We start from the raw sequence: 13,617 nt of genomic DNA, 5'->3' as shown, positions 1-13,617 counted from the left end.
GTTGTAGCGATCAGAAGCCCTGCTCCTCATGTCGCGGCCTCGATCTCAACTGCACAGTGACACAGAAACCTCGGCAAGACACGCGTGTCGGAGAACGGCGAGAACCAGGTCACACTTAGCGTGGCTGATTGTGTCTTGTTCACTACGCCTTACTGAAGTCTTCACGGAGAGTGCCGAGTGGAAACCTACTTGAGATCAGACAACATTGCGCCATTCTCAACGTATTGCACGCAGTCCAGAGGGAGAATTGAATTCTCCCTCTCCTAAATCACGATGCATACCATCCTCGCCGCTATGTTTCATACCTACATCTCCGACCTTCCTTTTCGATAATCTATCCGGACATGTATATTTGTTTGCTTATTGAACCAAAAGTTGTCCGTCTTCCATTCCTTAGAAGGATCCACAAGTTGGATACTAAACCTTCTAAGCAGCTGTGGGATGAGCTTATGCATCTCTGCAAGGGATATCTACTGGTGTCAGTGCATTGAGTATCACAAAAATCCAAGGTGTGATCTCACATTTTTACCGATGCAAGTTCTCGCCCCTCCCCCAAAATGCAGCAGATGTCGCTCCATTACAGAGGCTGCGTCGCTGATCCACCTGTCTGGATTGAACTGTGCAGCATCATCTCCAAAGACCGACTGATCGTAGTGGACCACGGCCGCGTTCATGGAGACTCGGCTGCCTTCAGGGAAATAATGACCGGCAATTGTGGCTCCTCCTGGTGGTACGTTTCGTGGCATTCCAAGGCCAACGCTCGGGTGCAATCTCATACCTTCCTTGCAGCATGCAACCAGATAAGGCATTTTCATTGCCTCGGTATAGGTGATGTGTGTCCTCCCAAGTTTTCCGCGAGAGTCGAACTCGTCAATCTCTGCCACCAGCTTCTCCATGCATGTCATGTTCTTCATAAGATGGTACAGAATCGAACGGATCGCAATAGCCGTAGTGTCGCTACCCGCAAATCTATGTGTTGTCAGCTGCACGGCCCACTTGTACGAGGATTCAATTATTTACATGGCCACGCAGGCTTCGTTCTGAATTTCGGGGATACTAAAGCCCTCTTTACTCTCCTTGATCTTGAAGAACTTGTCTAGCAGGTCGACTCGTCCGGTCACAGTGCCCGCATTCATCTGGTTCTGCCGAACATTGGTCCAATGTCTTCCGGCCGCGCGAATCTCATCAAAGCCGCTGATTGATTTCCGGATTGCTGGGAAAAGAAGGCCTAAAGTCGAATGGAAGGGACGCAGGTAGGATGGAAGGACACAGGAGAGTGCAATTCCTGGCAAAAGGGTGTCCAGGCTCTCAATATAGTGACCATAATCGTGCTCGTCCCGCATAAAGCCAAATTGCTGCCCGAAGAAGAGCTCCCCAATTACGTCGAAGGTGTACCTGGACAGTGTGCCCATCAGCTTTTGTGGGTCGAGAATCACATCGGGCACATGACGAGCTCTTACCATTGGATCCATTCACCCATATCAATGTGGCTCCTCGTCTTCGCGAAGTGGGCCATCTTTTCCAGGAACACATCCGAGCATGCGTCAATATATTGCTCACTCTCCAATATTGTCGACATGGAGTAAACAGAATTCACGAACTTCCTCCTCTCGGCGTGCTTGGCCTCATCCAATTGAGTGAAATGGTCGCCGTGAGGACTGATGTTTGGTGCAAACGGTGGGTAAAAGTCTGTTTTGGTGAATCCAGACTTGATGTTGTATATAATCTTGACAGCTGAAGGATCGGATATGGCGACTTCGTTCGGGGCGATGCGCACTAGATGGCCATAACGTGCATGAAGGTCTCTTTGCGTATGTTCTGCTCGACCACCGGCGAGGGACGCTCCAATCCATAAGCGGGAGAAAGAGGCAAGGAATGGCCCGGGAATGGTTGAAAACGGGTGGAAGAACCGACAATGAAATATCCAGCCGACCTCGTAGAGTACGAGAGCCGCTACAATATAGTAGAGGAGTGTAAAGGACTGGTACTGTTCATGCGATAGAAGTGCACATAATGCTGTGGTAAAAGCCATGGCGTGCTGTGCCAGTGTGAGAGGATGAATGAGCGGCCGACTAGATGAGTACCCTCCTTGAGATGGACCCTCGTTAAGACTTGTTGAACTGGTCCCAGTGGAGCTCTGCAAGCTGTCTTCGATCTATCCTCGGTGACAACAACATCCTCACTTTATATTTCTATACCTCTTCAGTCTCCACCAAAGTTGCTTTCCAAATCTGGAGCGACAGCATGACCGCTCCCCACACGGCATGCTTAGACCTCAAGTTCCCCAGCCTGTGGACGGCATACCAAGCACACGGAGCCACAGGTCATGCATCGTATTGTCAGTGGAACGGGGTTATGTCCATGATCATTGGCTGCTGGTGACGATGTGGTCTAACCATCTCTCCGGATGTGTGGGGTTTTCGATCGATGGGGGTTCACCGAGCGCCACAGTCCAAAACTCAAAGAACTTGTTCTTACCTCATACTCAAGTGCTGACCCCCTTCCCCAGGAAACCAGGTGGGTTGGCTGGCTCGTCGACTGTGCTCTAATCAGCACTACGAGTACACACAAACTCCCTCGCGGAGACAAAGTTCCAAAGCTGGGGTGGTGCAGAGGAGCCTGGCACGATCTGTCCTGCTATGAGGGAGGGCAAGTTTCTTCCTACACCTCACGCATGCCCTACGGCCTTCCTTCAGTCTCAGTAGAAACGCCTGCAACATTTCGTGCAAACATCTAAATGTCATCAGCTACCAATGGCCACCTCCCCGGCGAGCCATTGCGAGCAGCTTCAGGAACAAAACAGACTGTTACGGGCACAGGTCAAGCTTCTCCAAGCAAACTGCCAATGGGTGTCATCTTACAATGAGATTTTGCTCGATCTGTGTTCAGATCGAGTATCCGTTCATTCCGAAAAGATCCCCTCGAGCAGTGACGCTGGCTCCCTTGAGGAATACTACCTGAGAGCTACGAACAATATTAGTGACCACGAGATGCTGGATCCAACCCTGAGTTGCGAAAGTTTTAATGTGAAGAACTTGGCTCTCCATAACCACCGATGGGTGGAACCATCTCACCCGAACATCTCAGGTGTTTGTGATATTCTTCCCCTTGATGGGGCAAGCACCTCTTACCAATCCGGATCCATTTGTCAAATGCCAGAGTTATCCCTACAATCACCTAGCTTCTGGCTTGAAACATTCTCCGATTCCTCGACCTCGCATCCGGTGGGCCAAGCAGCAATATCCTCATCGGATCCTAGCACCTCTGTGAATATACTCCCAACAGTGCCACAGGAATTCGTTGATAGTGGAACTAATCCCTACTCCTTATCCAGCAAGTCTTACACTTATCAAGATTTCCATTCCAGACAAGAAACCGACAACGCGTGGAGCCCCATTCTCGGCAATCAAACTCTCTACGATGCTGGAACAACTCCTTGTTCTATGCCAGAAGATGACAGACGGCCACTAGAGAGTGCCACATCCTCAGATACCTTCTCGGCGAATATCCTGAACACTGTGCCTGGTGAAGCCACGCAAGAATTCCCACGCCTCCCGGCTTTGGCTCACACGGATCTTCCGCCGTCACTATGGATGCCAGATGTCCAGCAATGTATGAATACGAGCACGCCACAGGGGCTGCTGGACCACTATATTTATGCTCTCCGAGATTTTGTGCACCGGCTCGACTCGTGTGGAGGTCTCGGTCCAAATCTCCGAGCCAGGCTTATGACCAAGGGAGTGCTATGGGTAGTTCACGAGGCATGGCCTCAGGCCGAACACTTCTGGAAAGCGACCGCTTCTTTTCAAGGCTTCCTCCAAGCCGAGTTGTGGCGTAATTTCCCGGACTCGTCCGTGTATCGCTCCATGCATCCAGCCTACAAGCCAACCGTTCTGCAACTGGCAGTGCCGCATTCTCCCATAATTGACTGGCTGCCCTGGCCCGATTTGAGAGACAAGCTAATCGCCAGCCAAGAGCAGATTGACGTGGATCTTGTCTGCAAGACAGCCATTCAGAACGTGGTAGCACATCGCCGGGCCATCCCCCAAACCCGCCCACAGAAGCGAGTGCGCCGAGATACGGAAGGCAATTCGCGCCCTGCCCAGAAGATGTCGTTCAGAGTTTGGGATCTTTGTATTTTGGAGGAGACAGCTGGAAGGAAGCCCAAGGGAAATACAGCGCTTACTTATCGACCAAAATCCGCACCGGTTCGGGCTCTTGAAAAGGCTTACGCGCTGGAATACAATGACTTCCAGACTCAGAAGTTACACCCTGACTTCTTCACCATGTTTCCGAAGTTGTTCTCACAAAGCGTGATTTCCGACTACACGGTCCAAGAGTTGCCGACAGTGCGCAATTTCTCACGTTGGGATGTACTGGGAAGTCCACTACCAATATCAACAGCCTCGTTGGCAAGGCTAGAAGCAATTAGCACTTGAGTCATGAGGATGGAATCGTGGGCCTCTACACCTTACTCAATCATCCACAAAATTCAAACTCCTTTACTCCTTTCCTCCAACAGACACGGATGTCGCCTTGTGCACCATGGTGACACAAAGCCGAGCCCCGCAAAGCACACTGCCGCTGCCCTCACTCGAGCAAACTCCTCCGACGAGGCACGGGGAGTCGCAGAGAACGCATACTCCATTCGGGGTTTGCAACCCCTTGCAATGGTCCAGTCCGTCATCGTTTGTCTCATCAATGTCCAGGCGTAAAGTCGGCTCTGGAGACGTGCTCATCCCGAGTCAGGCAAGCCTCTTCCAAGTGGATAGGCGTTGCAAAAGCGGGGTCTTCCAAAAATGGCCTTCCTTCCTCTTTAAGTAGAACCCAAGAAGTTTCCTCCCTTCGTTCGATCACCATTCACTCCTCTGCCCACCCTCTCAGACCTCCCCATATTGACCTTTCCGTTACGTGTGCAACGCGACAGTGGTTTTGCCCTCGGAATGGAATTCGTCCGTTCCCTGTCTAGACTTGCTCCATACTGGTTCGCACATGCCATTTCGGGAACCTGGGCTTCTCCGTGTTGCAACTTGCCCCATGTGGCCACGGAGCTCTGTACAGAAGAACTCACGACCTCCAGCGTTTCTCGCCATAGTGAAATGGGGTCAAATCAGCTGCGCCCGGAATGCACTTGCGATAATAATTGACTGCTCGGTGCCAACCGCATGTGAAGAGCGGTTACGGAGACAAATTGTATAAAGTCGCAACTTTCCCTCCCATGGTGACAAACGTCTCTCCCTCACTCTTAGCAAGTGTGTCAACTTTGTAATCTTCGCTTCAGAAGCATGCCTTCCTCAGACGAAATGGCTCCTATACGAGTTGGAGTCTTTTACGAAGAGACCCAAATGAGTGATCTCCTCGGAATTGATGTGAGTCACCCGTCTCATTGAAGCTAGACAGGTGAATTGAACCGTCCCCTGGCGCCAGATCATTGGAAATTGTCGCAGAGAACTCATTCAAGCGATCGCGCCCATGGGCTACGAGCGTCTCGTTCCGAAAGCCTATGATTTCGACTTTCTGTACATCTCTTCAAGTCTCGAACCCGCGCGCACGACTCCCAGCGTTCGTATCATCCCAACCCACACATATGAAACAGCTCCTCGCGATCTCGACATCCTCCTCATCGCTGGGCCGTCACCGTCGCACCGACCAGCCGGGTCGACAGAGTTCCTACGCGAGGCTTTCGACAAGACCAAGGTCATATTCACCGTATGCACTGGGTCGCTTTGGCTGGCCAGCTCTGGGGTGTTGAACGGCAGGAAAGCAACCACAAACCGCATGTTCATCCCCGTTGCCAAACAGCTTTACCCGGACGTTGAATGGCTGGACCAGCGCTGGACTGTGGACGAAGATGGCCCAGGCGCAAAACTCTGGATCGCTGGCGCTGCGTCGCATGGTAAGACACACCGAAACTGCTAAAATTCCGAGCCGCCCCTTTCCCAAACCCTTGAATCCCACTGTTTCTGAACGGTATCTGACATAATTTCCACTCGCCCTAGGCATGGAAATGATCGCAACCTACGTCTTGCAGCATTTCGACCCTGAGATCGCTGCGCTTGCGTGCGAAGCCATTGGGTTCCACCCCTCCGCCCCCTTCGAAAGAGGTCAACAATATGCAGGCCCGCCGTTAGAGGCCGGAAAGGTGCCTGCCTATCGATTGTAAAAAGATTTGCTCTCGACTCTGGCATTCCTAGTAAATGACCAGTCCGGGGAGAGGCCCCGCGGGGGGGGCGGAATACATACTCACACTCTCACGCTAAGAGGGATGGGATGGGGGCCCAAGGACTGAGAAAAGCCGCCGTGCTATTATGTATGGTGTCTGTCCGGTTGCTGCCTAGACATGCAAAATCCATTGCACGGTGCAGGAACACCCCGTAGACCAAAATATAAGACCTGCAGACGCATGGGTTTTAACACTACTACCTAACCATCCGAACCCACCCTGGGCGAGCGATCGATCAACCCATCATGCCGGCAAGTCCTCACAAGACGGGGGCTTGACTGTTTAGAGCTCATCACTCCTCTACTGCAATCAAATTGTTCAGATAGCTCTACGGGACCATACAAACACGCAGCCATAAAGCCATGCATCCAACCAACACAGCCACAAAGTCTAGCGGACCGCACGGGTGCGTCCATGACGACGCATGGTTTTCCAACGGTGCTGGAAACGTGCCTACCTTGACCGGGTAGATGGCCGGTAGCCAACAGCCTGACAGAGTCCAGTCCTGGGATATCGTCATATCCTATGTACAGTATGTACTTAGTCGTGACACGTCCGCGACATGGAAAGGGGGCCGCAACTAAGGTAGGTCACAACCTACGTCGTCTGGGCTTGAGGCTGAACAGGGTCGACATCCGCGGAGAAGGCAGGGGAGGGTTCCTGAGCGGTGCTCACTGCCAGTGCTCGGAGGTCGATTCCATCACATCACATCACATAGCGAACAGCGAACATCAAACATTGAATATCGAATCGATCGACTCGTGCATGATCATATATATGCCTTCTTCCTTTTTGTACGTGACCTCGCTCTCGCCCGATCGAGCACAGCGTTCCATCCACACAATCAATCAATAATCTCGTGCCAACAAAAAAGGTGGTATATGAATGCCGTCACAATTAGATCCAGGTCGTGTTCCTGGGGAAGTAGTCCATGTCCATTCGTCTTGGTATCTTCACTTGCTGCTTTTCCCAGTTTTGGTGTTTGCATCGCTCCACGCCGGGTGAATAGAAAAGAAAAAGTGGCAACGCGTACCGTGAGTTCCTCCCCGCTATAAAAGATGCTAAAGGAGCGATATCAAATGCTGTTGACTATAGTCGAAGTGAATGACAAAACTGCTGGTCCAACGCTGATTCTGGATGCGGACTGAAGTAAACTCCCACGTGGCCCAAATGCGTAATCCCATGAGACTCCCGAAAGATGGTTAAACAACGCTGTACTCCTGTTCATGCAGTTTGCAGCTTAGCCAAAAGCGCATCGAGTTCAAACCAGTTGGATTGGGTCATGGCGAACTTGCGATGCTTGCGTGAAATAATGTGCTAGAGCGAAGCGAATCAGTGATCAATGGTTTGAGCATACTCGTCATGGTCTCTTACCTCTTCGAAATCATCATATTTGTCACGGCAGTTCTCGCAATACCCTGGCTTAGGGTCTCTCTTCACCGCCTTCTTCCGTCGTTTAGATTGCGCGGAGCGTTCCGCAGCAGTATCATCCGCATATGGATGGGCTTCTTCTTCTTGAATTCCCCCGAGCTTCTCCTGTGCTTTACTCTTGGCTGCTCTTTGTGGGGCAGGTGCGCGAGCATGCTTCAGAGCTCCTGCAAGGTCATTCATCCTGTGCGAAGAAGGAATAGAGCCAACTGAGAGGCTGCCGGTACATCCTCGTTCCAGTACTTGGCGCTTTAAATGCCGTACCTCTTTGCTTGTTCCAGCTTTCACACCGGTGCCCGCAGTCGAAGAGATAACCTGGGATTGAATGGCGGACGTGAGATTGGACCTTTGTATTCCCGAGGCCGCAGGCTCTCGAGTGAGGCTCAGTTGATGTGGTCGAACAAATTCGAATGCCGGTGGCTGCGGCATGGGTGGGAAAGAGGACTGGCGCTCTGGAGCAGAGGGCAATGGCTTCTTAGGACCCTTTTGGGGTTCCACTGCCATCAACGAGTTGGCACCGTTAGATACGGTGTGGAGTGCCTTGCGTGGACTCACACGACGAGGTTGTTCCACCCTAGCCGGCTCTAAGGACACATTGGATCTCGTCCGTGGAATGTGTTGCTGTTGTTCATGCTGTTGCTGCATGGCCGCCATCTTAGCTTTTGTCCGGTCCTGCTCGATTTCTTTCCTCATGGCGGGGTCCTCCACGAATGGACACTTTCCAATGCTAGCGGAGCGAAACTGTGGCCATTCACCATCAGACCGTCTTAATACCTTGGGGTAGTCCCTGAACATGGTTGGACGGTACTTCTCATCCATATCATGAATGTAAATGAAAGGGCCCTTGAAGGCAACCATGGACAGGAATGGTTGTTCTCTTTCTGATATGGCTCCGATCTTTTCATTCTTGAGCACCTGGCCAAGATCCTCATGCTGCGTCCGATGGGTGTGAGTTGAACCACGAGGATGGTGGCCATGGTTTCCGGAGTCCTCGAGTATTGAGCCGAGGATCCTCTGGAGTTTCTCAGCCGCCCAAATCTTCATGCCCATTTCGCGACCTCTGACAAGTATATCCATGTGGTTGATAGTGTCACGCCTGGCATTATTCGCGACATGGCTGCGAGGGTGCTTCTCGAGGAGCGAAGGGTTGATGGTCTGAGGTTGGTCGTCGAGAGCAGGGTGAGCGGTATCGTCGTCAATCGCGTGGCTCCTTCCTTCGGGTGGAATCTGGCGCGTGGTGATAATGTGTGAGACCGCTTTAGAGAAGAACTTCTCCTCTTTCTACCAACAAGTTAGTAAGACAGACGAAGCAGTGAAGGGAGGGCGTTTCGTGGGCTGCAAACATACCGCACCCAAGCTTGAGATCTGGCGTAAGAAGCGTGACCGAGCTTCGTCGGACACTCCATCGAAGTAGAAACTGAAAGTTGGAAAGAGTTTGCGATAATGTTTCTGCCAGGTACGGATTGACTCTTCTTTGGTAGGGTTGTCAAGGTTCTTAGTCACTCGAAGTCCAGCATTTTTGTCTCGGACAGCGACGAGCTTTCTTTGGAAGGCATTAGCAGCGGATTCGCCGTGGCCTCGTTCGAACACGCGAGCCTCTGCCATGGCGGGCTGGGCTTGGTGGTCTCTGCGGGGGGTGGCCGTATTGGAGTCCCTGGCAGATTTGTCCACTGCCAGCCGCTTCTGAGGTGGCTCATTTTCCTGTTGAGAGACATTGGCTATACTTCGAGGCCGCTTGGAGCCGCTGTTGGTAAGAGGGCGATGTGGAGAATTTGTTGCATTTGAGAGACTGGCCAAAGGCATTCGCCGGGAGGGATTTGCCATTTTCGCGAGAGGATCATGAGGCGACTGCGGTACAAATACGGCAGCTGCCATTCATAAGGATATGGCGAGAGAAGTGGCCGGAGGTGGTTGTGTTGGAGGACGAGTGGGAGGGGTAGTGCGAGGGCGAGTTTTGTCAACGCGACGCGTGGTGTTGACCGACCTCCGAATTTGGCTAACAGTTGCACATCACGAGGAGGGTGAGGATATTGAACGGGCGTTCACAGGGGGCAAGGCAAAGAGTTAAAACATAGAGCTCCAAAGACGCACTCTCACATAAAGAGGGAGGATATCAGAGAGGTGAAGCTGTGTGTGGGTAGAGAATCGAGATGGACTGCTAAAGAAGCTGGAGCTGGCGTTCGGCAGAGCATTGAGGTACGAGGTACAAGCAACATCACCAGCAAGCGATGGTTGGTTGGCTGCGGGTGTGGATGCCTTTGTGTGCGTGTGGCCGTGTGTTGATGGAGCAGCAGCAGTCGCTACCGACCCAGGCTAAACTCTCTCCAGTACAGCGGCATGGGGCTCGGGCGTGCCTGCCTGGCAACCCAGCAGCGGCGTCCAAACAACCAATTACTCGTCACCAACAAACACACAACACCACAAGAACGGCAACCACAACCTCAATTTGGGAAGGGACCACGCACCAAGTAATCGGTCCTCGGGACCGATACATCTATGACTACGGTAATAACTTGCGGGACGCATTGTTACCTGCGGTATTATAGTAAGAACCAACACAATAACAATAGCCACCATAGTATCACTCAGCAGCCAATGTCTATCTCAGCAAACCACAAAACAATACGAGCACGCCCAGTCGATCTTGCTTGGCTGGCTGATTATTCTCTATGTATGTATCTCGTAAGGTGGGTACTTTCATGTCGCGTCTTCGTAGAATTACAGATTATCCTCCCCATACTCATACAAGCCAATGCAAATTCTCTTCACGCACCCCATTCTAAACTCAGACTCTTTTCACCACTGGGCAGAGAAAGAGGGAGCTCCAAGTCCCATGAAATGCAGATCTGTCTGACCGCACAACTCCTCTTCTTCATCGGTCTGCCCTCCGCACCTGGTGGTTCTTTTCTGGTGATGAACCATTTCCATTCTACCCAATGATGCGGTTAGTTCCCATGCTATCACCTCCAGATGATGCAAAGGCTGGTTTTTCCAGTCATTGCACAATCTTGAGCGCTGTGCGTTCAGTCGGCGTCATACCAGTGATCGCCAACAACTCGGCTTTGATCAGCCTTTTGCTTCGCTCCATTTCGCAGGAGCTGCGAGGCTGATTGCTGCCGTCTTCCTGTGCCGTTCGTCTCTCAGCTGAGGATGTGCCTTGCTCCGAGCTTGCCTAGGACACCCGCCTCTTTCGGCTTCGGACTTCGGTCTCTGCCCTTCTTCCGACTCAGGAATCCAAGCATGCTGCCACTTCCCCTGTCATACTTCCCACTGACATCCCCACTTTCCGGTGCCACCGTCGGTGTTTGATCGGCCAGATTCGACCAACTTCCGTGTTCATCCAACACCATCTGCACTCCTCCACCTTTGCTCAATTGTCGTGTTGCTGCCATTGGTCTTTGTGGTGGAATCGGACGGCTAAACGACTTGGAAGAAGACATCGGTCGGTTACCTTGTTGCGCGTGCCCTGCCGGCGTATGAAATTCTTCTGGTGCGGCATACTGCTCCGCCGGGCTTTGTGGTGGCGGCAGTGGAGCGAGCGACGGCGAAAGTGGTGGCGACCCTTCAGGGGACGTGGCATCCGATTGCGACTCGTTCTGTGTCGTGTGCAATTGAGGCTCTTCGTCCGGGACCGTTCCCTCTACTGCGGCCGCAGCACTCCTATACTCAGTTAGCCCTGGACAAACACCCATCGCGACCCGTTGTCAATACATACACATCGTAGGTGGCAAGCGTATAATCAAATGGCTCGAACATGGTCTCGATCATCCGATGCAATTCGTCTTCTCTGATTTCTTTTGTTGTTGCGTCATTCCGCAACTCTGCCCTCGGCTTCTGCTTCCTCGCACGTGCCTCGAGCGGTGCCTCTTCCAGAAGGAGTTCCTCAAGATCATAAGTGGCATCGAAATTCGTCTTTTCGCTTGATGGGATAAAGATGGGAGGGATTTGTTTTCTTTCCAGCGCCTCAAAATTGATGGGTTGGAAGAAGGCATGAGAGGTAAATGTATCGAATCCAGTTGCCCCGATTCGTTTCCGCCGGTCCTTCTCGATGAGAGATGTCATTGCGTGTAGACAGGGCATCGAAACGGGTGGTTTAGTGATGAAATAATGCGGGTTGGCAGCCCCAATAGCATCGGCCAATTCTTCGTGGGTCTTGCCTTCGAACGGTCGTTTGCCATAGATACACTCAAAGAACGTAACACCCAGTGACCACCAGTCCACTTCGCTGTAATATCCCGATCCTCTAAACACTTCTGGTGCAAGGTATGCCAATGTTCCCGATTTACTTGTGAGCGGCTTTCCTGGCTTGAAATCCGAGGCGACATTGAAATCGGCCAAATGTACATGTCCGTCGGAATCTAGCAATACATTATCCGGCTTGAGATCTCGGTGCACAATGCCTTGGCTGTGAATGTATCTCAAAGCACATGCAAGTTGGGCCATCCAGAACCGAACAGCATCCTCGGTGAAGGCCTTGCGTTGGATATGAAAGCGGAGATCGCCACCATTCATCAAATCGACGACCAGGTAGAGGTACTCGACATCTTGAAAGCTGTAACGCAGATTGCATAGAAAGGGGTGGTTGAGATGCTCCAACATCCGACGCTCCCGGATGATGTTCCGCACGCTTTCGGATCGAACCACTGCAAGCCGTCAATAAATCTCGCAGGTTCAGAGTCTTTCCCCAATCGCCCCGGAAGGAACATGAGACAGCAGGAGCGTGGTGACACACTTACCCTCATCTTTGCGAATATACTTGAGCGCAAATGTCAAACCGGAGTCCTTGCGTTCAACAATGCGAACCTTGCCAAAAGCTCCCTTGCCAACCACTCTGAGGAGACGGAAGTGGTTGAGATTCACTAGATGGTAGGTGAGCATTAGAAAGAAAAGAGGCAGTAGGGTTAGAAGCATTACCCTCGTCAGTCAAGACCACTGGCTTGCCTTGAGAATTCCCCATTAGTTTGTTTTCCGGATTAACAATTAAAACATTCAAATCCTCCGCGTCAAGAATAAGACGGGCGCCAACATGAAGCAAAGGCTGAGGAAAAGAACCGACTCAGAAGCCTCGTTGCAGGAATAGAAGGTGGGAAGCTGAAATGTACCAGGATCGTGATCTGCAATGGGCTCACGGGCGAAGCGAGGGTAGCGGTGAGGATTAGTTCGGGATTTGGGCGACCCAAGTTCTGACTCTCCTGGACGATTGCTGGTGTTTGTCACCGGCACCTGACAATAATCTCCGTGCAAGCGATGAGAGACGAACTGCCAAAAGGTCCCGAATTCGGCCACAGAGGTTCCAAGAGGATCCTGGCGACACAAGAGCGAGACTAGAGAAGTATATTGAACTCTCACAGGAGGGCAGAGTGGTGTTGAAATAAGGGTATGAAAGGATAGGATAAAGCCCGGAGAAGATCGAAGTCAACAGGCAAAGAATGACTAGATGAAGGTTGGAGGGGGGCAGGATGGTGTTGTTAGGGTGGTAATTGGAGAGAAAAAGACATTGTCGGCCAGGGTTCAACTTAGTACGAAGCTGAGGACGAGGGACGAGGTAGTCAAAGCCTCAGGTTTGGCGTTTTCACTTTTAGTCCCGGTAGGGCGGAGGCGAGTTGCAGGGGTGGGTGTGTGGTTGATCAGGCGGAGGGCGAGGTCGAGGGTGAGGTCGGAGTTGCCGGGTTGTTACTGGTCACGTTGTCACACTCTGCTGTTGTTCTTAAAAGGCCGATGGACGGGTGTTCTATCCATACAGGCATACCGAGTAGAGGGAATAGCAATGGTTTCAGCAGATCAATAGGGAATACCTGCTGTTCTACCGACTACGAGTACTTTCTATCAGTTACACACCGAGCGGAGGGGAGATGGCTTGGGGAATGGGAATGCTGGCGGACTGTTTTATGTATCAAACAGTGCCCACATGGCGGGCTGTAGCTTCTCACTATGGGACGACTGGGTTACTGTGGATGGGGTGCTAG

The 13,617-nt window shown here is 51.9% G+C and overlaps 5 protein-coding genes across 5 annotated transcripts; 2 read left to right on the top strand and 3 right to left on the bottom strand.

The window, feature by feature from the left end:
- Positions 1 to 305: 305 nt before the first annotated feature.
- A1O9_12182 (uncharacterized protein) lies at positions 306 to 2,032 on the bottom strand (the record flags this gene model as incomplete). Its single annotated transcript, XM_013398980.1, has 4 exons — positions 306 to 470; positions 522 to 969; positions 1,021 to 1,395; positions 1,461 to 2,032. 4 exons carry the CDS (start codon positions 2,030 to 2,032, stop codon positions 306 to 308), a joined length of 1,560 nt encoding a protein of 519 aa, XP_013254434.1.
- Positions 2,033 to 2,753: 721 nt separating this feature from the next.
- On the top strand, positions 2,754 to 4,439 carry A1O9_12181 (uncharacterized protein; the record flags this gene model as incomplete). The annotated part of the gene is made up of 1 exon (XM_013398979.1): positions 2,754 to 4,439. The coding sequence occupies one exon, from the start codon at positions 2,754 to 2,756 to the stop codon at positions 4,437 to 4,439; it is 1,686 nt and encodes a 561-aa protein (XP_013254433.1).
- A 1,033-nt stretch (positions 4,440 to 5,472) lies between these two features.
- A1O9_12180 (uncharacterized protein) lies at positions 5,473 to 6,163 on the top strand (the record flags this gene model as incomplete). Its single annotated transcript, XM_013398978.1, has 2 exons — positions 5,473 to 5,896; positions 6,000 to 6,163. 2 exons carry the CDS (start codon positions 5,473 to 5,475, stop codon positions 6,161 to 6,163), a joined length of 588 nt encoding a protein of 195 aa, XP_013254432.1.
- Positions 6,164 to 7,447: 1,284 nt separating this feature from the next.
- Positions 7,448 to 9,475, bottom strand: A1O9_12179 (uncharacterized protein; the record flags this gene model as incomplete). The annotated part of the gene is made up of 3 exons (XM_013398977.1): positions 7,448 to 7,540; positions 7,598 to 8,932; positions 8,999 to 9,475. 3 exons carry the CDS (start codon positions 9,473 to 9,475, stop codon positions 7,448 to 7,450), a joined length of 1,905 nt encoding a protein of 634 aa, XP_013254431.1.
- Positions 9,476 to 10,791: 1,316 nt separating this feature from the next.
- A1O9_12178 (AGC/YANK protein kinase) lies at positions 10,792 to 12,608 on the bottom strand (the record flags this gene model as incomplete). Its single annotated transcript, XM_013398976.1, has 4 exons — positions 10,792 to 11,311; positions 11,367 to 12,294; positions 12,388 to 12,510; positions 12,566 to 12,608. The coding sequence occupies 4 exons, from the start codon at positions 12,606 to 12,608 to the stop codon at positions 10,792 to 10,794; spliced, it is 1,614 nt and encodes a 537-aa protein (XP_013254430.1).
- Positions 12,609 to 13,617: the final 1,009 nt, after the last annotated feature.

This window comes from Exophiala aquamarina (genome assembly GCF_000709125.1).
Source record: "Exophiala aquamarina CBS 119918 chromosome Unknown aczIA-supercont1.21, whole genome shotgun sequence".
In the NCBI taxonomy this organism is placed as follows: Eukaryota; Fungi; Ascomycota; class Eurotiomycetes; order Chaetothyriales; family Herpotrichiellaceae; genus Exophiala; species Exophiala aquamarina.
Note: the sequence above shows the minus strand (reverse complement) of the source record. Positions and strands in the feature narration are given on the sequence as shown.